Consider the following 26,312-nt stretch of genomic DNA (forward strand, 5'->3'; position numbering starts at 1 on the left):
CTTCATTCAAGAGAAATTGGGAAACCAGAGCAGAGACTTGAAATTACCAAGCAATGAAGGAGGTGACAGGCCAGAGAGAGGCACAGACTCCTGGGCTCTGTGGACAGTTACTTTGTTTCCTCCACAGTGTGCTGTGGGGGGTCATTGGGACCCAGACTATAAATGACCAGGTGTCCTTTCGATCAGGACTCAGGGAGGTCTACATACCTCCATTGTTGATACCCCTCTACTGTTGAATGATCATTAATGCCAAAGGAAAGATTAACACAGTGATTTATTTGTTTTCTAGTCGTGAGGATTAAACCTAGAGCCTAATGCATACTAAGCTTGAACTGTACCACTGAGCTACACTGCCAGCCTCAATAGCATAAATCACCAAGAGCACATCTCCAACTGGGCTCTCTTTCATTTCTCCAAGACCATTCACCTGGGTTTGGTGTAGAGTTGTTCACTATGAGAGCCTTTATGATGTTTCTTTAGTGAATAATAATAGTTTTTCTGGTCAAAAGGAAGAAAAAAATAGAGTAGGTAATGAAAGTCCAAAGAAGAATCACTAGAAGTGTTAAGGAGGTAGAAGAACTGTCAAATAAGATTGTTCTCAGAACAAGTAGGACATTAAACATTGTATTAAAATATAGACTGTATAACATCACATTTATCATTTTAAACATTTAAGTGTACAATTAGTGGCCTTTAGTACATTCACACTGGTGTGTAATTATCACCACTATCAATCTCCAGAACTTTTTCTTCACTCTAGACTGAAACTCTATGCTCATTAAACATTCCCCATCCACAGCAACCACCATCTACTTTCTTTCTCTCTAATTTGATTATTCTAGGTACCTCCTATCAGCAGAATCATATTCTACTTATCTTTTTTTTTTGACAAACTTGTTCCATTTAGCATGTAAGCCATCGCTCTGTGAAGACTTCTACTTGTATGTACACAGACGTGGTCACCAGAATCTAGGATATAAGAATTTAGGTGAGAAAGACAGGCAAAGTATTTAACAAACAGTATAGCGTAGAACAGCAATGGCAAACCTTTTAGAGACAAGCACCCAAATTGTAACCCAAACCCATTTATTTATCACAAAGTACCAACACTGCAATTAAACCTGAATACTGAGGTTTTAGTTTGGAAAAAACAACTCCTACATTAACACCTTCTGACTTAAAAGAAAAATAATAATACATGTGCCATAGGTTCGCTACCACTGTCATAGGTACTGACTAGTCAAAAAGGGTACCAGGTCTTTGCCTTCTCAGTGTACATAAGCTCATGGTCAGCCCAAGTGGGGGCCACATTGAGGTAAATTTGGAAAAATGAAACTAGCTTCTCGTGCCAGTTATATTATCTTGTGATGGAGATACAAGCTCTAGTATAATTAGCTTCTAAAAAAGATTTAGATATTTCACTAATGGATGGTTAAGGGAAACTGAGGGTTCTGTGTAATTTACTCCTTTACTTTTGAAATTGATAGTTAGAGAAGATGATTGTGACTCTCTTCCTACCCTAAATTAGGAATCTGAAGCTCTCTAGACTCTTCTTGAAGGTCCTTATGGCAATCACAGGGAAGTGAAATTGCTATTTCAGTTCTTTAACATTCAGTAAATATTTACTGTCCACTGACCATGTGCCAGGCCTCATGATAAGCACTGGGGGTCAAATGGAGAGCAAAGCAATCTCTGTCCTTGTCCTTATGGAGCTGTGGCTAGATAATTTATCCCACAAATGGATTCCTAATTCCAAACTATATATGGTTCATAAAGGAAAAATGCCTGAGACACATCTCTATTTTCTGCTAGAAAATCATCCAAGAAATCTGCTTTCTTTTCTCTTCAGGAGACTCCAAGCAGGTGGCTTTGCCTGGGAAGGAGAGATCGAGAACAACGCATACAGCAAGGCTACAGGGGTGGTCCCCCAGCACAAGTATCTCCCCACGGCGGGCAGTTACCAACTCCATTTTGCCCTCCAACATCTTGAACAACAAAAACTGCAGTCCCGGCAACTTCTGGACCAGGGTCGAGCTCGGCACCAGGTAATTCAAGATAAGCTTTTCCATATACAAGTATCTTCCTTCTGTTGGTAAATAAAAAAACAGTTAAGGATGCATGAATGGGCAGTGTAGTGTGAATTTCCCAGCACCAGCCTGGCTTGTGTGGTTCATGGGGAGCCGTAACTGCTTCACTGGAAGGTGATGCCAAACAAGTGTTTGACATGGTTCTTTCATTTGAATGTACAAAAATCTGTATTGTAATAATACCCTTTCTGTTGTATGATCTTAGTTCAGTAGCCTCCTGGAGGGTCTAATTCCCAAATACCAAAAAGCTAGCATTTTAAGCATCTTTATTTCAAAATGTACTACTACATAAGTACATATTAATCTCTCATAATCTATCAAGATTTTCTAAAAAATAAATCACTTGCAAATTTTTCCTGTACGAAATGGTCACAAAGTTAAGGTTGCTGGTTTTCTGTAAATGACAGACATTCATTGAGTGTCTTATCATGTGCTAGGCACTGTTTTAAACAATGGGACTGTAACCATGACCATCCACACAAACATCCTTGCTTTTAAGGAACTTCCACACAGAAATGTTGATTCAGAGACGGGGATTTAGCTCAGTGGTTCCGCTGCTTGCATCGCAAGCACAAGGTCCCGAGTTCGATCTCCGGTACCAAAAAAAGAAAAGAAATATTGATTTCCTAGACAATGATGTCTGTGAAATGATGGACATTCCTCAGGAACATGTATGAGGAGCTGTCTAAGTATATTACACCAGTTCTGTTAGTGTGGCCCCATCACAGAGAAAGGATGATCTCCCCAAAAAAGTCTGGCCACAACAGTTAATTTTTCCTTATGATTCAGGATTATCCTAGAATTAGCTACTGTTTTCCACAGTAGCGTTTTTTTTTTTCCACAGTAGGGTTATTGGGCTGAATTGATACTGACCTGTGGGCTTCCCTGATACTTGGTTGTAGAAGAAGTACCTTGTGTCAATGTAAGCTATGGTCGTTTGTTTATTTTATAAAAATATGTAGTACAGTATAGTACGGTATAGTTTGCAACAATTTATGAAGAGTTAATACTTATTCAGAGATGAAAGAGTATTTCCCAAAGTTTCTTTATCCTTTAAGTAAATCACTTATCATTACACCCTCTATCTTTGCTTACCTTTTCAACTACTGTCCACAATAAAATATGTTCATTTTATTTGTTCAACATAGTTCATCACTTAAACCTCTTTACCTATGGTAGTGTACTCTGTAGATTAATGCATCGTAATTAAGAAATGGTAAATGCAGACATTTTTGAAGTAATTTTTAAGCTATTTATACTGGAGAAAAATCCAGACTTTTTAATAGGGAAAGCATAAAAAAATGGCATCTCATTTTGACCACCACACTGCCATTTGTCACATAGAAATTTATTTAGAAAATCTTTGGGACAGTAGAAATATGTAAGTCAGTTTGCATTTTCAAAATTACAGATATAAATGTGTGTTTTAGGGTTTTGTTTTGTTTTTAAAATCTGTGTAAATTTCTTGAAGCTTTTTAAACTTCTAAACTTCCTTTGAGTATTTGAGAGTGCCGGCTGAATCAGATGCTGAGTAGTGGAGACATCACTATGTGGGTTTATTTCCCTTATGTGAGTTTTATCTGTGGCTCTAATGAATGTAGGCAGTTGGTCCCTTTTAAACCACACATGAAATACCTTGACATGGTGTATGATTTTTTTTTTTTAATAAATGGAATTGTTTGCAGAGCATTAAAGTTTTGGGGAAGGGGAGACAGTTTTGCTGATTTTCACTTTTAGAAACTGCTTCATTTTTAAGCCCTCCTCATGCTTTTGATTAGCTTCCAGCAACTCACATTCCTTTGAAAATTCAGAGTGCCGCTGTTCTTGTATGGAATTTTTTTTTTCACTGAGGATTATGCTGGTTTAGTTTCACTGAATTATGAAGTATATGGAAAATATGGTTTTTAGAATCTGTCAGAATATCTGTCTGAGGGAGGAGGCAGAACTCCCAAGAAGGGAGTTATCTCTTGTCTCCTGGAAAGAGAAGAGAAAAATCATTCATCACGATTTTTTATATATATGTATTACATTTTATTTCTTTCCCCTGTTCTTCTAAACCACAACTGATTAGGTAAACATTAGTAATGGTGCAATTGTAGGATTTTAGGGAGAGAGCTAAAGAAAATAAATTCTGTTAGTTTAAATGGCTTAGAACTAATAAGATAACAAGATTTTAACTACTCTAACACAAAGAATAATTAGTATCTTGGAGCACTGTATTTCAGAGGGCATTTAGAAATACTCCATAGCAGAAGCAAAGCCCCACTAGACTTTAAGCCTTCATTTTTAGCTTAGCTGTGTTAAACTTGACCATTATCATTATCCAAATTATTGATTAAAGCCTGGTGTGCATTCTCAGTATATGCTGCATTTCTGTTCTTGGGTTAATCATCAGATAGGGATGATACTTCTGTTAATGAATTTTCACTTTGTTCTCATTTTGTGAAGTATAGGTAACTAGAAACTTGGTTAATAACATGTTTAAGATTAATGGGTAGAATTGAAATCATATTTACCTAGCATTAATTCATAAGAAAAACCTGTTTGGGGAATAGGATGTTAAGGGAGCTTTATATTTATATTATAGTAATTATTTTTTATAAATAGTATCTTCCACATAGTGATTTCCTAATAAATATTTGGGGAAATATCATGTGGCCTTTCTCCCATTACATTCAAAGAAAATTCTCCCATTGTTTTTTGTTTTGTTTTGTTTTGAGACAGGGTCTCACTTTGTCACACAGGCTGGCCTTGAATTCATTATGTACCCCAAGCTGGCCTCAAACTCGGAGGATCCTCCTGCCTCACCCTCCAGAGTGCTGGGAGTACCAGCATGTGCCACCACATCCAGCTATTCTTCCTCTTTTTTTTTTTGCCTCCAGTCAGAGCACCTAGATATCCAATTTGTTATAGGTGTTAATTTTAAGAAGGCAATTTCTGATTCAGGATGTGAGTTTGAAAGTGAGCACCTCTAACCATTCATGCAGAATGAGCTTTGATCTTCTTCTCTGTGTAGCAGTGTACGCACAAACATAGAAATCCTCATGCACTGAATCCATACCTGCAAAAGACCGATCTCCAGTACCATGACAATGTGAGAAAGAAGTCACTCAGAGCCATTGGCAGAGGTTTCCTGGGACAGAGGTACAAGAAAATAGGTATGATAGGGAGTGTGATAAACAAAACTGGACAAAATTGAAACTATGAGCTTTTAAACTCTGATGGGTGAAACCCAAAGTTTGAAAACATTGTTTTAAATCAAAGCAAAGATTGGCAGAATTTTTCTGTAAACAGATAGTAAATACTTTCAGCTTTGGAGGCCATAGTAGGGTCTCTGTTGCAGCCTCTCAACTCTGCATTGGGAGAGAAAACATCCATGTAGAACATGAGGATGAATGAGTGTGGCTGTCTCCCAATAAAACTTTATTTACAAAAGCAAGGGGCACGCTGGATTTGGCTTGCAGGCTCTAGTTTACAGACTCCTGATCTAGAGCAACAGATCCACTCAAGCTGGTTAAAACACCGATTGTTCACCCTAACCCATTACTGATGCAGTAGGTTTGGCATGAGAACTCAGTCATTTCCACATCGCACAAGTGCATAAGCGGTACTGAGCCCACTTTTTTGGCAACCACACTTGGAGAACCATCCATTCAGAGGGAAGGAGATTAAAATTTTCTCCCCTTAGGTTTTTTTTTCCCTCTTGTCTTTGGAAGGGAGATTAAATGTGTTAAAACTTAGTGTCACCTTTATAAAATTTCAGCCACTGATTTTATAGGAACTTTGTTGCCATCTTTTCCACCCCCATCTACCACAGTCTCATAAATAAGTTATCAAAATACTTTCTTGTTCATTCTTTTTCTCAGGATTTATTCTGCTCAGCAATCACAGCTCCCAGGATTCAAGTGTCGGGTGGGCAGAGATGAGTCATGGGATAGATTCCTCCCTTTTTGTTTTATTAATAATAGCCACCACTTCATAAGCGCTTATGTGTTCCAATTCGATCCCAGGTGCTCCACATATAGTAATTCATGTTAAAATGATCCTCAGGATGCTTGTGGGCCATGCCAGAGTATTGGTGGCTGGGGATGGCAGAGTGGATCTGTTGTAGATTAATAAATCCCACTGTGTGTCTCCTCTGTCCTCCCTCCCTGCTTCCTTGTCATACTGGCTTCCTGCCCTAAAGGAGAAAGCAAAAACACTTTTCTTTCAGCTGAGTTGGGGGACTTGCCTTGACTACTGGTGACATCAGCACGAGTAGCTCTGCATGCTGGGCTCCGTAAAGAGGGCTGCACTGCTGCAAGGCCCCACTGACCTGATTCTAATTGCTGACACTGAGCTGCTGTTATTCTTGGCTTGGGGCAGAGCGATTACTCAGTAGTTTCTGTTAAAGTGATCCTTTGTTAAACTTCTACTCCCAACCCACTCCCCAGGCCTTCCCTCCCACTCTCTTCTCTGCCTCGTCCAGACCAAAAAAGAGCCCAAAAGCGGAAAAATAAGGACATTTTGATAGCCATCACATAAATGCTGAACCATCTTTTAACAATAACAGGAGAGAGTACAGATTTTAAACACAGGTAGTTCTGCGCTGGTTCCATTCTGTTTCCAAAGCTCTTGAATTTTTAGTAGACTTTTAACGTTCCACATGAGCAGGGTAATTCAAGGTAGGTGAAAATTGTGCACCGTAAATTCCACTCATCCTTCTTCCCATCTGCTCTTTACTTTTCTTTTTTGCCATGCTCAAGTTTACCAGACTAACTTAGGTTCAAGAAAGCTAACAGGGACTAATGTTTCTCCGGACTGGGCTGGGAGCAGCTCAGTGTTCATTGCAAGCGGGCCTTCTATATGCCGGGAACGTGGCGGGCGCCCTGAGTGACGAGCCTTTTGCCAGTTGGACATGTACATGCACAACTCCATAGGTGTGGAAGGGAGTCCCATCGAAACCCAACCGAGTCTTGTTATTTTGCTCCTAAAAGTTCATTGCATGGGTCTAGAAAAACTTTGCCCCCCTGAAGGAAGGAATACTATTTCTCCAGACCTTCAGCTGCTGTCTGTTAGGGTTGTGGGGGAGGGGAAGCAAAAGAAATTCAGCAGGCGGGGCGCTCTATCGGGGCAGCCCCCAATAACATGTGAGCTGCCGTGTGCCAGCGACCGGAGTCGTCCTCACTGGTCTTTGTAATGGTGGATCGGAGACGAAGGTTACACTGAGGCCAGGAGGGGGAGGAGTTTGTGCACTGACGTCCCAGAGTGTGGACTCCAGTGTCAACATACTGCTTCATTGTTTTTGTTTGTTCGTTTAGTTCTTTTAGTCTGTTTCGTTTTTCTCCTTTTATTAGGAACTCATATATCACATAATTTCTAGCTTTTAGTTATTACTGAGCCATGTAATTTAGTAGATTTTTGCCAAACCAAACTCTTTTCCTCTTACCTAGTAAGAATATATTGAAAATACATTAAATAATACATATTAAAAATCCACCCACTTGTTTTGGAAATAGGTATTCTGGACAGGCTTTGGAGTCAGATAATGTTTGATGTGAATTTTAGCCATGTCCAGTCCATGGCCTGAGACAGGTTATTTGAACTTTTTTGAACCTCGTTTTCCTTCTGGTATGGAGAGGATAATGTATACCAGATGTCACTTACCAAATGTCATTTACCAAACCAAGCATTTTATTTGTATTATTTCACTGAAAAAGCAGAGCATCATTTATGTAGCTTTCTGAGGGTCACATAAATAATAAATGTAAGGACAGGAATTTGAACTCAGGTCTATCAGCCTCTAGCATTGAAGCCCTTGGTTAGTATGCTGTGTGCTGCCTGCCTGGCAAGAAGGCATTCCATAAATAACCACCATTAAGTACTATAACATACATTTCAAGTTGTAATCCATACGTTCAACAAGTACTTATTGGCACCTATGAAATATATTTGGAAAGTTATTTTCAGGTGTCTTAACCAGTCTCTAAAATTCACATGCACTGGAGCAAAAGAGTAGTTCCCTAAACATATATAAACACAGGCTTAGACATTATCCCAGCTACCTCAATGCTAAATTAATGTCTTAAGAAGGGGTGTGGGGGCTCAAAAAATCATAGAAATGCCTACATTTTATCCTCTCTTGTTCTTCATTATTAAATAATAAGATCAGGAAGCGCCATGCTATGAAACTTTGTTTTGTGAACAAAACTATTTAAAATATTCTATATAGGGAAAAGGAAAGAAGGGAAAAGAAAAAATATGAGAAAAGGAAAAAAATGGAAACAAAGCCTTTGTAAATAGGGAAGGGTGGAGAGGGTGAAGGGCGGGCAGGGGGAATGGGGAAAAAATAAGAACCAAGATACATCATGTAAAGATCCCAATGATGAATGTAACTGTACTGTATACCTAAAATGTACCAGTAAATTTAATGGAAAAAAAACTATTTAAAATATTCTATAAAATGACCTGTAGGCTGAGCATATAAGGGTATGTATATAAGACACAAATGAATTTTATGTTTAAGCTTGGGTTCTTTCTTCAAGATATCTCTCCATATATGCAAGTATCCTGAAATCTGAAACATTTCTTTTCCCAAGCATTTTGGATACAGGATACTCAGAACATAACACACATATACACACAGAGGCACATACATATATGCACACTTTAAGTTTTAAAGTAATCAGCAAAGATTTGCTTATGACACTTTCTTTTCAAATTTGCCTTTTCTAGAAAGAATGACGTTGGAGAAAAGAGAATGAAAATGTCTGTTTTTTTATATACATCTGGCAAAAGTTGGGCACAATACTAGGTTTGTTTTAGATTTGCTTTGGAAAGATTTGATTTAAGTAGATTTGCTTTAGATACATTTGTTTTTAAAGGGAGCAAGTGTAACATGAATAGAAATGGCAGCTTAGTATCGCAGAGCTCTTTACACTGGTGTGAATGCCAGCTCACTGCTCAGAAATTATGTAGCCATGGACAAATTACTTAAAATTTTTGTGCTTTGGTTTCTTCTGTAAATGGATATGATGTTGTGAGCTCCCTCAAATGTTTGGGAGGATTCAATGAGTTAGCAAAGTGGTTTTTTTTTATTAGTTCATGTTTACAGTACATAATGTTTACATTCCTTGTGTGGTGTTTTTACATATATATATATACACACATACATACATACATATATATCTCAGTGTTTAGGGCAATGCTGGCCCATGTAAGAGCTCAATATAAGTGTATCACTCTTACTATATTATATTTAACATCAATCCACCCTCTTAACAATTTTTAAATATCTAGTACAATATCCTTAGCCATAGGCATATTGTTGTACAGCAGATCTCTAGAACTTGTCCATATTGCATAACTGAAATTATATTCATTGAACAAGTCTCCATTTCCTCCTCCTCCTTCTCCTCCTGCCTCCTTCTCCCTCCTCCTCCTCCTCCTGGCCTCCAGCAGCTCCCATTTTACTTTCTGTTTCAATGAATTTGATAATTATATACTTCATATAAGTAGAGTAATGTAGGCTTTATCTTTTTTTTAATTGGCTTTTTTCACTTAGCATAATGTCTTTAAGGTTTATCTATATGTAGCATATGACAAGATTTCCTTCTGTTTTAAGACTTTATGATATCCCATTTTATGTATCCCTTTTCTTTATCCATTCATCAATCAGTGGACATTAAGGTTGCTTCCACTTTCTTGGCTATTGTGATTAATACTTAAGTGAATGTGGAGGTACACACATCTCTAACATAATGTATTACTTTTAACCTTAAATGAACACAGTGTTATAGTGTCAACTTGGAAGTTTTAATTAAACCCCTTATTCCAGAAGCAGAAGTTGGTTAAAATGGTATTTTAAAAGGTGTCTTAGGGGACCAAGGATATAGCTCAGTGGTGCCTCGCCTGCCTGGCAAGCACAAGGTTCTGAGTTTGATCCACAGTACTGGGGTGAAAAGAAAAAAGTGGAGACGGTGTCTTAGAAGAATGTCCAGTCTCATGAAATATTAATTAGCTACTTATTTGGACAATAAAAATGGTATCTAAGTTGATTTTTTTCATAATTGCTACAAAAACCAGTACAAAGGAGAGTAAAAATAATGAGTAATTTCAGGATAGAATGAATATTCTTTACAGTAATATCTGTGTAGGTTGATAACATGTTGGTTTAAAGACAAATGTCGCATAAAAATAAAAAAGGAAAGAAATAGCAGTAGCATAATATTGTGATCCAGCTTTACATGGGACACAAGCTGTTTCCTCATAATAGGCAAAAGAGGGCCTGGGATTTAGCTCAGTGGTTTTGCCGCCTGCTGCACAAGCACAAGGACCCAAGTTTGATCCCCAGTACCAAAAAAAAAAAAAAATACTCAAAAGAGTGATAATCCTCTCAAGCATACTGATAGACATAAATAGGTACAATCTTTGAGGGGCAGTTTGGGAATACATATAGAAAAGTTTTTAAACTTCTGATGTAGTTATGCTACTTCAAAGAAATTATTTTAAGATAATCCAGCAAAAAATGTATGCATAACATGATGGGGTTTTTTTGGGACCAGGGATCGAACTTGGGTCTTTGCTCTTGCGCAGCAGGCGGCGAAACCACTGAGCTAAATCCCCGGCCCTTCATGATTTTTATTACATTCTTGAAGAGAAAAACAAATCAGTGACAACCTGAAAGTGTATGAGAGAGGGGGGAGAGAGGGAGAGAGAGAGAGTGTTTCAAAATGAAACTATAAGATTTTGGGGTTCTTGGGTTTTTTTCCACCCAAAAATCTATTATGAACATAATTACTAGCTAACAAGCATAGATCTGCTTTAGCATGTCATTTTATAGCATTCTATATTGGTGTTTCATTAAGTAAATTAAAATAAATCATAATAGAAAAATATCAGCCATTAAGGACAGCAATCTAGATCTACCTTTATAGATATGAAAAAAATACTCGAGACAGATATTTGAACAAAAAAAAACAAGGCTTAAGACTTTGGATGTCATGATCCCATTTTTTGTACACTCACAAAAATACATATGTACGCATAGAAAAGTCATGGATGTAGAAAAATGTCTAAATGTTAACTGGTTTGTCTCAGAGTTAAATAGACATAACTCTGCTTTCCTTTTTCTAATGAATATATATTAAAGAAATTAGTGTTTGAAAAAGCAGAAAAAGCCTCACCCTACCAAGCTTTTATGTGCACATCTAATCCATGTGTACATGTTGCTGGGCACTGAGGCACATGGGCAAGAAATGGAAAGCAGAGCCTACAGTCACATGAGACCAAGTCGCCATCAGAACGTCAGCACAGGCCTGACTGGTTCTGTTGTTAGGTGGAGGGTGGGGCTGCCAGGGAGGGAAGGTCGTCTGTTTGATGTCCTCAGGCTACTTCCGCTGGGTTTCACTGTCATGGACCTGGGGCCTGGCCTGAACCACCACTTCATAGGTATGCTTCTTTGGTCCTGTCCCCCACCCAAACCAAAATCAGTTCAAGAAGCTCAGTCTTACTGAAGAACAGAGACCGCTAATGGAGCCTTCTGTCTGTTTAGAAGATTGATTCTGAGGCTCATGAGTACATTTGAATATCTAGTTTTACTCATCTTCATTATCCCTCAAATGTTAGCACAGAGAGATAACTTAAGGCCTGTCTGAAGCACACTGGGTTCAGTTGGTGGTGAATAATAGTTTCCAAAATGTTCTATTCAGGTAAGCACCTGTGTTTACGTCCTTTAGAGTAGTACTTGTAGTAGAAAGACCTTTTACTTTACTCTCTAAAGGCAAAGGACCTTCTTGGTTGGTTTTTTAAATAGGAGGACATGCCAGAGGACTTCAGTGCCCTTGGTGGCTTAGTGGCCTGTTTTGGTGTTTGTGTAGTTGACCTGTCTAAATGAACAGTAGCAACTTCTGTATTTCTGGTCTATCCCTATCCAAGCCACAGCACTGTCCAGAGCTTTGTAACAGCAAAAGTTCTGTTTCTTTTGCTCAGTCCCTAGTCTTCTCCCAGCTGACAAACATTGTGAATGGAAGATAGCCAAGAACTCCATACAGTATGAGACAAAGGCCTTTTGGAAGCTTGCTTTTGCCAAAATAGACACAGCTACCCTCACCCGCACCCTGGCTCTGGGGTTATGTTGACTCTACATCCTAGGGCTGTACGAAAGTTGCTATGTGTTCTTTGCAGTGATCAGCTCTCAGCCTGGAGGTAGCCAGGTGAGGTATTAGTGGTCTACATGCTCAAGAAAATATACCATCCTTATGCTTTAGCTGCCAGAGAGAAACATACTAAAAGTGGCTTTGTATACTATGTAATGGGAACATTATCCAAATTAGATCAAAATCTAATGGAAGAATGATGCTTAGAAAATTTTGCTCCTCTGAAATCAGAGTAGAAAGGGCACAAAGAGACATTGACCTGCTCAAGTAGAGATTAGCATTTGCTACTTTATCTCCCTTCATTCTAAAAAAAAAAAAAAAAAGAATTTACAGAGTTATCATATTACAAAGAGCCATCTAGTTCTGCTCCATCACCAGCAAGCCTAAGTGAAGGCTAAAAGGAGTGTTTTTCTGGAAGGAATTAAAAAAAAAAACTCCCAGAATTTAATCTCCGAACAGTATTATCTTTCTAGTAAGAGAGCCCAGATCTTGCCTCCTTGGAACCTTCCAAGTTGCAGTCTGTGTTCTGTCTATCAGAAATTCCCCCTTCCCACCCACGAGCACCCCTCTGTTGTGGGAGAAGGAGGGCCTTTACAGTCCTTTGCCTGGGGCCAAGCCAACCCTCAAACTGTGGTTTTCTGAGTCGCCTTGCTATAGTGTGGCTGTTTCCCACACCCAATAAAGCAGCAAGAGTCATGTATATGTTGACCAGGTCTTAAGTAGAGGCCCGAGCTCTCTCATTCCCAGGACACTCACTGATGACAGTACAGCCTGTCCCTGTGTTAATACTGTATATCTATGCCTCAGACTTCTTAGAAATTGTCTACGAGAGTTTCATATAATTCTTCTGTCCTTTTAGGAATGACTGTGAGGACAAAATAGTTCACTTGATTGGTAGTTTTACAGTTCCAAGATTGGGCCAATACAGAGTATGGGGCGGCCTGAAGAGACTGATTTCTGCCACTCATCTAAACACATCCACTGGCATGTCTGCTTTTAACATTGCCTGAGTGTTTTGCTGGACTGGTACTATCAGATTTGATTATTTTAATCCCATCCCAGGTAACCTTGGCTTTGGTAAGGAACCTGGAGGCTTGTCTCCATTACTAACTCTTTAGTTTCAGATGGTATACAATTGTAATCACTTTGTTGTTTATTCAGTATATTCGAGTATGGTTACCGAGCCACAAGTCAAGACTCAGAAGCTTTTTACTGGACTTGGAAAGAAGAGTTCCTTTCTGAGATACAGTACATGTCTGTTCTTGAAATTTTATTTTTATTAGTACGTTTGCAGTATATAATGATTACATGCATTGTGGGGAGCTGGTACATGGACATATCTTAATTCTTTCTATGCCCCCTTCCCGTCGTAGTCCCTTTCCCATTTGCAAACAATCTATAGCAATCTTGAATCTGTGGTAGATTGAGAATTAGTTCTCGTATCAGAATTCAATATGGCTGCGTGTAACGGGACCTCCTTTGTTATGACTTGTGTCTGGATGTCCCCCTACAGCCTCATGCGGTCATAGATGGGGCTTTTCAGAGGTGGCTGGATCTAGAATTTGTGACACAGGGATTGATTCATGGTGCAATGCTAGGATGAAGGGTGCTAGCATTAATGGTATGATAACACAAAAGGGACAGAAAGAGGCTTGTCTTGTCACTTCTTGCTTTTTCTGTCTTGTGCCTGCCATGAACTGTTTCTCCTCTGTGATGCCCCTCTGCCAAACCACCCTGCCTTGGAGCCAACTGACTATAGACTGAACCTCTACAAACTGTGAGCTGAAATAAACCTTTCCTCCTTTAACTTTGGATGTCAGGTAGTTTGTCTCAGCAATGAGAAGAAGTAACTAAGACATCTTCCCACCCCACTGATGGGTTAAACAACTTAAAGACATCCTTCCCCATTTACTTAGAAAGCTAGAGATAGGCTCTCCAATTCCTAGTGCCCTCAGAAATCCATGTTCCTCTGCCCATGTCCTTTGAAATCCTTAGAGAAGAGCTTTCTCCCTATTCCCACCTCTGGCAAATTGTCTGTGTTCAGTGGGAGTAAGAAGAGGAAGGGCAAGAGGACACACCTGTTCTTAAAGAGCTTTCCTAAAAATCAGAGCCAGGAACTTCTCTTTACATCTCATTGGCTAAAATATGTCTTGTGGTTATCCCTAGGCACAAGAAAAAGAGTGAAAAATGTACTTTTTTCTTAGCTAGGCACACATTATTACCCAAACAGAATCAAAACAGTATCAGAAAGAAAGGGAGAAGTGACAGCATGCAGGCAATATGTTCTCCTAACGTAGCTTTGTGGCTTGGAATAAACTTTAGTCTTTTACTGAACATCAGTGTATAAGGTACTACCGCAAAATTTGCATTTAGAAGGGTAAATTTATTTTTGTGAGGGATTGGCAGAGGCTTTACTTGTATCATGGCTGAGTGTTAGACACAAATAACACACTAAGTACTATTCAAAGTCCAGAGAATGGTCCTGCTACAAGATTACATCTATATGTAAATACACATTTGTACATTTTCTTGTATAGGAATTCAGTTGTTACTTAAAGATGAATATTTGGCATATTGTTTTTAGTTTTTCATTCATGGAGTAAATGTTTATTAAGCACCTAGGCATTCTGCAAGGCACTGTGGATGAAACAAAAGTTAAACATATCAAATCCAGCCATTTCCAGTGTATATTGGCAGAAGGGAGGAAAAGTATATACATAAGCATCTGTAAAGCAATGTAGAAGGTACTAACTATGATAAGAGATAGACAAGGGAATCTTCATAAGCATTTAGAAGTGGAAAGGGTTATTGCTGCCAGTTACCTTCATAGCTAGCGAGCACCATCGTAAGACTAGAAAAATATGTTGAAAACATACATAACCAAGTACCACTCGTGAATGATTACTGATAGTAGACTTGTATGTCATCTGGTCCTTTGGTTCATTGATAAACTAAAGTAGAAGTTTAGGAAGGAATGGAGTATTTGTTGAGTGTCTGTTGTGTGCCCAGTATTTTATTTCGAGCAACCCTTACTGAATGCCGGTGCTAGACCTTCATTTAATCTCTAGCAATCCAGCAAAGTAGTTATAATATGTACTTTATGAGACACCTGAAGCTCAGAGAGGTTAAGTAACTTGAAAAAGTTGCCCAGCTGTGAGTTACAAGGCCCACATCGGACCCCAGGCACATTTGACTAAAAAGTCCTATTTTTTCCACTTACCCTGAGTCCCTCAGCCTTTCACCATTGAGTTCCTCTGGTTCCATGGCCAGTTTTGAATGTCAGTTCTTTCCTTCTTCAGCTCCTCTAATAGGGAACGCTGTACCCAGCTGATTGAAATTTGGGCTTCATGTGGATATTTTGAATTGTACTCAGAACTAATTTGTTAGCTGCTTAAGTGTTATTAGAACTTGACAGCCTTTTTTTGGCTTTTTAAATAATTTATGTTTGTAGTAATTATATATGCCCTGTACAAATTTAAAAGATGTGAATGATATATAGTAAATAGTAGTAGAGTCTTCCTCCTCCTTTGGCTCCTAGCTAACCAATTAATTCTCCATGGAAATTATCAGGTTTTTTGTATATCCTTCTAGAGTTATTCTATCAACATGTTTTGTGTGTGTGTTTGTATATGTAAATATATTTTCTTTTTATTAACACAAATAGGAGTTTCTACACTCTCTGTTTTTGTTTTTGGTACTAGGGATCGAACTCAGGACCTTGAGCTTGCAAGACAGGCGGCGGAACCACTGAGCTAAATCCCCAGCCCTACACTTACTGTTTTAAACTTGCTCTTCTCATTTATTTCTTTATCTGTGTTTAGATGTTCTTTTTTATTTAACTGTCCCAGAAAGATTTTTGAAAAAAAGAAAAAGAAAAACTTGATGAATTTGGAAATATGTTATGGTTAAGTCATTTCCATGGTAACATTATTGACTAGATGGTCTTAGCAATGGCAGTTCTTTTGCAGCATTAAAAATGTACCTCGATGAAGAATATTTTTATTTCAAAGTGTTCTTTACTAAGAGTAGTTTTTTCTCCCTCCTGTACTACTTACCCAGTGAAAGTGTTTATGGATAGTCCAACATAGCCCTCATTTTGATATCTTCTGGGCCTTATTTTTGTTTTCTCACTTTGTGTCTACTATTGTGATTCTTGTAGTTCTCAGCAGTGATTCTTCAGCCTGAATGCTGAGTTCTGATCTTCACCCCTCTCAAGTGAGGCATCTCCCAAACACCTCACAGCTAAGCTCACTTGTCAGGACATAGTGGTGAAAATGAGAAGCGCAGCCTGTGGTAGCCCATTCCCGCCTCCCTCCTTCCTTCTAATTAAGTCTCCCTCCCAGATTTTGAGGTCCCAGATATGGAAACAGCAGGTGAAAAGAAGGGCTTTGTTTTTAGAACCCATCCCAGAAGTGTGGCCTCTTACTGGCAGTTCAGAAGGCTGCCGGGAGCAGTCAGGGCTCCTCGGTCCTCAGGGACCATGGGACACCTTCTCACGTGTACACACTTGCCCGTGCTGCTCTCCTGATGTTGTCCCTCTTGCAGGGTCAGAGATATTGAGGAGACTTCCTAGTTCTTACGTATTTCTCTTTCAGGTAGTTTGCAGAGGTGGGGAGCATTTCAGTCAGATTGGTCCGTCTGCAAATGCTTAGATCCTCTCCTTTTGTTCATTCCCTTTGTTCACTGTCAAGAGTATCAGTCATACACATTGTCTCCTCATAAGCACCTTGGATTCCTCCTCTTATCCACCTAGCCAGGACCCATGGACTCGCTTCCCAGAAGTGGGACATCCCAAGGCATGAGTAGAGGAGAGTTGGTTGGCATTTTTCTAAAGCTACTCAGTTCATCTTTTAAGTCTGAAACAATAAAATTCATAAAGGACAAAAGGAATTCCAGTGAAGTCTGTCCAGAAGGTGAATGTTTATTAAGAGCATCTCATCTTCTTCCATCAAGCCTGGCCATGTAGAAATGACATTTCTGCCATCTCTCTTCACATGTTGCATCTACAGATAGAAGTCAATTTCAGGATATTCTTTTAACGAAAAGTACTGTGTATGTTGTCAATTACATTATTTTTCTCTTAACATGACGTCACATTTATGTTTTTATAATACATGCATATTGAAAGTAACAAAGGACCAGTAACAAAATTTGAGACACACAGATGCTCAAAAACTGTTTTTTTACAAACATTATTTTTAATGAAGTAAACAAGTTGTGGGAATTTTTAAGCATCTGTGTGAGGAAGTATACTTTCACATCTTTAACTACAAATATATGTGGCATTTGTGATGTTTAGATGGTCTTTTTTCAGTCTTTCTTTATTTGTAGGCCTACCTTCTAGCAAAAATACCCTTCTGTTGATCTTGTGTTCATATAGTGACTCGTATTCATGTAATAATTTTACTTTGAAAGTGTTTTCAAATGTATAATCTTACATTAATCTCTAGGTCAGCAAGGTGTTACTATGCTAGAATTCCAAACATAGCCCTAGAACCATGCACAGTCTGGCTTCTGGTTTCTGCCCCAGCCCCTCTCTGCCATCTGTCTCACTGCTCCCTGGCCACAGTGGCTTCTTCCCTTTCCTCAATCTTTACACAGACCCACTAGAGGAGCTCAGAGCTCTGCAGTGGGCCGGAGTCTCATCAAACTTCAAGTCAGTTTTGCTCTGTGCTCAATTTCTAGTACTTAGTCCCATTGGGACACACTCATTTAAAAATTGTTGAATGTAATAATGAAGGCTACTAAGACTGAGAGAGACCAAATGCTTTTTTAATTTATGCATATGTACCAACATACTACCTAAGTGCCCAGATTCCTGGTCCACTGCACTTTCAACTCTGCTTCAAGAGATTCTGCTTCTTTGAATCTGTATCTGCACTGGCAAGAGAAGTTTTTCCTAAAAATTACTGTCAGGGTTTCCCTTTTCTCTGGCCCCTTCAGGATTACAAACCAGTTACATATAGCAAATTGTTTCTCTTTTTCTTGTAGGCGATCTTTGGCAGCCAGATCCTACCTAACTCCAATTTATGGACAATGAATAATGCCACAGGCTGCAGAATTTCAGGGGCCACAGCTAGTGGCCAGAAGCCAACCACTCTACCACAAAAAGTGGTGCCTCCTCCAAGTTCTTCCACTTCCCTGGTTCCCAAACCCCCAACCAATCATAAGCAAGTGCTCAAAAAGGCCACATCCCAGAGGGCTTCCAAGTAAGTTTTTAATTATTTTCTGTTCAATTTTTTCAACATTCTATCAATTCTGAGCTAATGACACTCTTTAGTTGTGGAGACTCCAAGACCATTTGTCCTGAAATACTGAAAGCCAGAACACCTGATGGGGAACAAAGGCTAACTTTGGCCTCAAGCAGTGCTACAAATTGGAATAACCTGGGGAGCAGTTGCAGCATGGCTGGGCTCTTCCCAATGGAGGAGCAGGCTCTGTTCTTTTAGATTCCTCCTATGGTTGTGATGAGAGCAGCCTGCAGAGGTCAAGGTCATTGCTAGCCCCCTCAGCTGGCCTCTGGCAGGAGCTAGCTACAGACAGCCCACCAAGTAACAGTCCTGACTTGTGGGCTTAGCAAAAGGAAAGAAAAATGTCTTCCTCTGTGTTTCTTCTCTTGATCATTGTAAAGAATCAGATTATTTCAATTTCATATAAAATTCAGCACACTCCTCCCCTAAATTGTTTGTTTGTTCACATTTAGGCGTTTGAATGAGAACACATAGGATTGAGATTTCATTTTGAGGATTAACTTCCTTGACACAAGTCAACAGACTCTGTGTAGCAACAATATTTCTAGTACTTTTTGTAATCCGCCTATTTTATAGCAAAAAAAGACATTTCCATGCCAGAATCAGATTGTTATAGGCCACAGTCCTTCACTCTACCACCAGCCCTTTCTAAACCCAGTGAGCAAGGAAGAGATGTAAAGTATGTTAGTTCTAAGCCTGTCTTCAGTTTGAAATCAGGAACCGTTCAGAGAGCCTGGAAGAGGCAGGCATCTCTGCTGTGTGGATACCTAAAGGTTATTTGTGGATTTCTCTTGCTCTCATTAAGGCTCCTCACTTACTTGTCCTTCACAAGATCAATTTTAGTTGTAAAAAAGAATCCTAGGACATGGAAAAATGAGTTACTATTTTTTTTTTCTCTTGGAAGGTGAATCAAATTCTGGCTGTGAATTGAAAATAATCCCTTGTGGCTGTTTGAAGCATATTGCTGCCATTATTCATTTATCCAACACATATTTATTCAGTGCCTGCTAAGTACCAAGCACTGTGAAGAATGGCTGGGGTTGTGATGACTGCAGAACTCTCTGGAGCAGTAGCACAGGGTGGTAGGGAGCTTGAAGTTTGTGGTTGGATGCTGGTAGAAAAAGAGAGAGGAAGCTGTGGGCCCTCTTACCCTAGAAACAGAAGAGTCAAATCCCTAAGGGCTTAAGCCGATCTGGAGCCAGACTCACATCCCCACTCCACACTTTACTCATTTGACTTCTTTGACAAGTTACTTAATCTCTTGGCCTAAGTTTCCTCATTTATGAAAATGGGACAATAAGAATATTATTTCCTAGGTCGGTTGATAAATATTAACAGAGCTACTACACGTAAAGGACACAGAGCAAGTCCTGGCACACAGAAGAGCTCAGGGAGCCCTTGTCACCACCACGCCTTCACATGCTAAAGCCACATTGCCCTCGACAGCTTTGGAAAGCTCACAGCTAACAGGAAAATTAATGAGCCGGAAGTGAATGTGCAGTCTGCCAGTGTGCTCCTTTCTTGTGGATTCTCCCATCATCGCCAGTTCCCTGAGCTGGCCCTTGGTGGCCTGTGTGGCGAGCCACTGGGCTGGTGGAGGGGTAGGCTCAGGCAGCAGGGGTGGGCATCCAGAGGTGCTGCTCGCTGCCCTGAGCTCCCTGCTGGCAGGAGAACTCTGCAGCCTTCTGAGATGGAATTGCAGCTCTCTGGACAAACTTTGCTTTGGACATTTTTGTGGTTTCTTCTCTGTGACAAGCAGGAGTGTGGGAAAACCGGAAACAGCTCAGCATCAAAAATGCACAGACGGGGGGAAAAGCAAAGATTTCTTCACAATTTAAGAAATATAATCCAAGTATCAAAAGGCATGCTGTGAGGCGTTGTTCCAGGAAATAGTTTCCAATTTGCCTTTAAAACTCTAGCACAAGTCTGCAGAGCTTAAGTTAGCACTAATGAAGACCTGAACATTCTCTCACTTACATGTAAAACGTTCAGGGTCATGAAGGGCCTACAAATATTTTCAAATATTCTTCTTTCAGAAAAAATAATAGCATCTGAACTGATGGCAAAAAGAAAAAAACCTACTTTTTAAAAAAACTACCCAGTTTTTAAAAACAAATTTTATTTTATATCAATTTTAGATTTACAGAAAACTTGTAGGGATAATGTAGAGATTTCCAGAGACTTCTCTTCCAAGTTTGCCATTGTTAGCATCTTATATTGCCATGGGACATTTGATGACTGTACCATGCTAAGAAACTGTCACTGGTACGTTACTATGAACTAAACTCCATATTTCATTTGGATCAATAAAGTGATTTTTAATCTAAGGCAATTTTTCATGACTCTTGAAATCAAGATCCTGAGTATCTGTTGATATGTTCTTACTATTTAGAGTAATTCTTATTGCTAGCCAGTGTAACAAGATCCTTACTATCTTTGACTCAGTTTCCTATTTTAAAAATAGGAATAATAATGCTACTACCTCCCAGAGTCTCTAAGAGAAATAGATGAATTAATGAATGTCAAGCACAAATACAGTGCCTGGTACATAGTACGTGTTAAATAAGTCTTAGGTATTATTGTGATTATTACCTGAGAGGGCATTTCAAGAAATTTTCATGCAGTGCTTTACTTCCTGACAAATGTGTTGCTTCGTCTGCTTCATCTGCTTTGCTTTTTGTGGCCTTTATTCTGGCTCGGTTTGGATTAATCAGGAGCCCTCGGTTATGACTGGTGGTACTGAGTCACACTCAGGAATGCCACGGTTGCCCCAAGAGACACAGCTAATGAGAAGTTGTAATGAGCTTTTGACCATGCCAAGCCCTGTGTTTTTGGGTTGAACTTCAAACTTCTCTTAGCACAGAAGTTGCCATTAGACAGATTAGAGAAGCAATTTCCAAGAGCATCAAAGTTTCCACATCCTAGAGGGCTGAGTTTGGAGAACAATAGAACATAAAACACGGAATGTCGTTTTGGACTTTGGTGCAAAGAGAATTGAGAGTCAGAACAGTGGGGTCTTATTTCTCTATAATAATGTTCAAGTCACTTTCCCTCTCAAGGGTTCACTTTTCCATCTGTAAAACAAAAAGGGACCACTGTCCCTACTGATTAGACAAAATAATTTGTTTTCTGTCAGCTCTGTTGAAAGCTTTTTTATGAGCACATTTGCATGTTAATCCTAATACTTTGCAGCCATTTTCCTCATCTCTTCTTAGCCCAGCAGTTCTTGTTATAGTTCTCAAGTGCCTAGTCTCAGGTTTCCTTTAGGTGTATCTCACTTGTCAATTCTGTGAAGAAAATGATTCTTTTTTTTCTGTCTCTCTTTTTTTAACCATTTCCATAGTGCCATTAGCCTTTCTTGATTTTTTCTCTCTAGTGTTTGCAACACTTAACAACCTCCTTTCAAAACAATCTGTAGCATTTTTTTCCAAGCAATCAGCTCAGCTAATTAGGGTGATAGCCTAGGAGCAACTACATGCATCCAACTGTCTCTTCCTTTTCTCCCAAAGCTGGAATCATACTCTCTAGGACATATGGAAAAAGAAACACAAGGAGATTGAGATTTGCCAGGTACATAAGCAAAGCTCAGAGACTACAGGTGAATGTGAAAGGGCTGGATCGAAGCTATGTAACCTGGGAGAAGGTTGTAACCTGTTGTAACCTGTCTCCAGAGAAGGAAAACCATTGAAGAAACAGACTGGTGTTGGGGGTGTAATCAGTGGCAGAGTACATAGCTTTGTGTGTACTGGGCCCTAGGTTCAGTCCCCAGCACCAATAGTAGAAAAAAGAAAAGAAACACAGACCGAACTACTTTTCTTTTCTACTTGCACTTTTCTTTACAGAGCTGGAATTGCCCTTCCTTACCCAAGGCTTAGGTTAGCCTACATCAAGGTGACCCAGGTGGAAATTGAAAGTGACTGCTGCTCTGTGTCAGCACCCAGGACGGTAGTGTTTGTGAAAAGCTGCTAGGAATTAGGAGGGAGGGAAGTATTGAGAGCTAAGCAGCCCATAAAGCCAAATGTCAGTTAACATGACCAGAACAGTTGGACATTTGGTGAGTTCAGCAATGTGATGAAAGATGCCCAGAGATGATTGTCAGAAGAACAAAAAAATAAACAGGTAAATATAAATACCTTTTTAACATGTGAGTCATTAAAGTGAGAAGATGGTAGGGGAAAGTAATCAGGAGTCACAGTGATCCAAAAGTTCTTGGTGTGAGCATAGAAGATGTCATGTTAACCATTTTCTGTCAACCTTTTAGTTTTTTATTATGTGTAGTTTGAAGAAACATGATTTAATCTGTGGCAGAGCCATCCTTAAATATAGGGTTCTCCAACTTAACCATTTCTAAAGTATGTAATTATGTATTTTTCGGAGAAAAAGAAATGGAGGCATAGTGCAGGGCTATGAGTGCAGCAAGGTCCACACGTGGTTAGTGACTGAGCCAAAACTGGCCCTTTTACCACCTACTGTGCTAGCCTCAGGCTCTTCCCAGCAGACAACAGATTTTGAAAGTCCCTCCCTATCCATTCACATATATCTGCTTAGCAAAAGGCAGATTAATCATCCTAAAATGTTGCTTTGGGAAAAATACAAAGTAAGCACTTGGGAACTCAACTGTCCTTCTTTTCCAGCAACAAAGTACTCAGAAAAAGGAAGAGTTAGTGCCACTCGAATGCTGGAGGTGCTGGGGAATTTCTGTTAGAGGTTGCACAGGAAGGACTGAGGAATAACTTTGAGGGCTTCTCTGTCCTCATGGCTTCCTGTGAGCATGCAGCCTGGGAAATGAGTGGGAGACCTGAAATATCCCAGACAATATCCACTCACTCCAAGGGCCTGGACAGAAGGTCTGCCACTTACATTCTCTGTCTTTCCTCTACTGCCCTTGTCATTTTGGCCTTAGTGGTGGCTTTGGCATGGACAGGTTTGCTAAGGTTTGCTTCTGGCATGGACAGTGGCACCAGAGATAGGTACAGGCAGCGGTTTCTAAGCAAAACTTTCCATGGTGGTTCTGTATGGATCAGTGGGGCAGAGAAGTATGTGACAAGTCATGGAATGATGGATCTTCCTTCAGGGATTCATATTTGTGTGATTTAAATTAAGATCTTTATTAGCTGGGCATGGAGATACACACCTATAATTCCAGGTTCTCAGGAAACAGGCAGTAGTAAGGTCACAAATTTGAGGCCTGCCTGGGCAACATAACAAGACACAGTCTCAAAATAAAAATTTAAGGGCTGGGGATGTAGCTCAGTGGTAGAGTACTTGCCTAGCACATGCAAGGCCTAAGGTCCAAATTGCCAGCATCGCAGGAAGACAGAAATCTCAGCCCTACTTTCAAAGATGTTAAAATGGTTGTTGGAAATGGTAATATAATTGCTGGATATTTTCCATCCCTCACTCCCCTTGTCTTATCTGAGTGTGAAAAATCCTTTTTTTGTTTGTTTCTTTGTGTTATTAGCCCAGAAACTGGAATTAGATTTGAATCCTTTTATATTACAGGTAATCTTGAGGTTGTTCTTAGGATTAAATGAGATAATGTGTTTCCCTGACATATGTTTTGTCCAATAATGCTGCTGGTTGGTATAGTTATCATTTCTACTGATGCCATTGTTCCCTATTAAAAGAAATCACATTTTTTGTTGTAAGTTGATATTCTAAATATAATTTTGTTCCAGCTACAAAGCCTTGGAAATTAAAACACATTCTGATTTCCTGAACACTAATAACTGAAAAGTTTGGAAGGCAAGGGCTTTGTTTCAAATAAAAGAAAAGATTAGATTTGGACCTAGTGACTTTCAGTCAGGATGGCTGTGAAAGTTCCTACTTTACTATCCCCCTCTGCTTCAAACACATAGCAAGGATAGATTAAAAAAAATAAAATTAAAGAAAGCCAGTAGGACATAGCTGTGCTTTGAAATGAGGTAAATATTTCTTTAGCTCCAAAATGCAAACTGCTTTAGAAGCATTAGTGGCAGTCTAGAGTTCAGCTCCTGTAGCCTTTGGGGCCTGAAAATGCCCTACCAGGAAGAGAACCTAATGCCAGGCTCATCACTTGGAAATCATACTGAGTTTCACCTGGGGACAGTTTTGCCTCCATGGGGAACATTTGGAATGAATATCAGGAGACATTTTTGGTTGCCATAGTGGTGCAGGGGGTCTAGTGGGTAGAGTCCAAGGATGCTTGTGAACATCCTACCAATCACAGGATGTTCCCTGACAAAGAATTATGCAGCCACAGATGTCAGTGGCCTGTCCTAATGGGAGAATGACCCACCACCTGAGACTATGTCCTTATTTACAGACAGTGAGCTTCCAGAGCCAGGAAGACAGTGACATACCCTTGGAACTGTTCATGTCTCAGAACTGACTTATATTTCCAAGAACCACTGAGGCAAGGTGCAGAAGTGCCACTACAAAGCCTGGCTCTGGATGCGGACAGGGGTATGGTTATGGGCAACTATACAATCTTCAGCCAGGGAAGAGGAGTAAGCAAATAGACAAGGGAGGAAATGATTCCTATTCAAAGTGACCCTGTAAACCAGAATTCCAAAACACATGAATAAGTGTCATTCTAAGAAAGACTGCCAACAAAATCAATCACTAGAACATTCTTTATAGATAAATTAACATTTTTGAACAATCAGATGTGTTACTAATATTACATGCTTCATAGGAGTCTCTTGTGGAACATGACATGTGACTATCAGAAGACAGACTTAAGGAATATGTGGACAAGCAATAATAGAATTTGCTTTAAGAAATATAGCTGAGAGGGCCAGGGATTTATCTCAGTGGCACCATGCCTGCCTCAGAAGCCCAAGGTCCTGAGTTCTATCCCTGGTGAAAGACAGACAGACAGACAGAAAGAGGAAAGAGAGGAAGGAAAGAAAGGAAAGAAGGAAGGAAAAGAAAAGAAAAGAAAGAAAAAAATGTAACTGAGAATTTTTCAGAATTGAAGATGAATCCTCAACTGAAAAATTTATTTTGTATACCAGAAGACATGTACCTCCAGATGCATCATAGCAAAACTTCAGAAAAATAAGCATGAAGAAATGTCTCAAAGACCACCTAAGAGACAACTGACTTTACCTACAAAGGACTGTGCACAGAGTGCTAGTAGCCTTTTCTTCAGCAGTAGTAGGTGCCAGAGGACTATAGACATTGGCTTCAAAGTGTTCAATAGTGATTTTCAGACTCTAGAACTTTATATATAGCTGAATTGTCATTCAAGAGTGAAAGGAAAATAAAAATAACTTGAGATGCTCAAAGTCTAAAAACATACCATGCATAGACCTTAGCTAAAACAACTAGAAAAATTCTATGGGATAAAAGTGAACCCAGCAGTATTGAATAAGAAGAAAACACGAAGTACAACAAATTTATTAAAATGTCAATAAATGTTTATGACTATGAAAATAATTGTTGGTCTTTAAATGGACATAGTACACTTAAGACAACAAAGACAGAATGAGGGAAGTAGTAGTATTCAGTGGATAGTTGATGTATAGCCAGGTCTGTGTCAAGTTCAAAGTCAGGACAGAAATACTGAATGAGTTTGCACTTTCTTAGGGAAAAAAAAAATAACTAAATATTTGACATATAAGTTTCAAACCAACAGAGGGAAGAAAGGGAAATGTAGAAACAATATGAATCTGATGGAAGGCTGGAAAACAAAAGAATGGAAAATAGAACACAGAAATTCAGATAGTAGAAATAAGTTCAGATATATGAGTGATCACAAATGTTACCATGTTTTATACTCTTTTATTAAAACAGATATTTCCAAATTGCACCTATTTTTTTGTGTAACAGGCATCAAACTCAGGACCTTGTGC

General features: G+C 39.3%; 1 protein-coding gene across 24 annotated transcripts in view; it reads left to right on the plus strand.

Annotated features, from left to right (window-relative positions):
* The window catches only part of Ttll5 (tubulin tyrosine ligase like 5), a 300,152-nt gene that overhangs the window by 202,117 nt on the left and 71,723 nt on the right, over positions 1-26,312 (plus strand). For 14 of the 24 annotated variants that reach the window (XR_015444939.1, XR_015444938.1, XR_015444940.1 and 11 more), the window contains 2 exons: positions 1,850-2,045; positions 18,215-18,432. Coding sequence is in view for 18 of the 24 variants with exons in the window: in XM_087195100.1 (XP_087051226.1) it covers positions 1,850-2,045; positions 18,215-18,432 (414 nt within the window). In the remaining 6 variants the exon portion in view is untranslated. Of the gene's footprint in view, positions 1-1,849; positions 2,046-18,214; positions 18,433-26,312 lie in introns of those variants that run through there. The other 10 variants (XR_015444943.1, XR_015444944.1, XM_087195106.1 and 7 more) reach the window with 2 other exon arrangements.

Source organism: Heterocephalus glaber, unplaced genomic scaffold (assembly GCF_053883595.1).
Source record: "Heterocephalus glaber isolate CG9 unplaced genomic scaffold, H.glaber_assembly_v1.0 deba00001608, whole genome shotgun sequence".
Lineage (NCBI taxonomy): Eukaryota > Metazoa > Chordata > Mammalia > Rodentia > Bathyergidae > Heterocephalus > Heterocephalus glaber.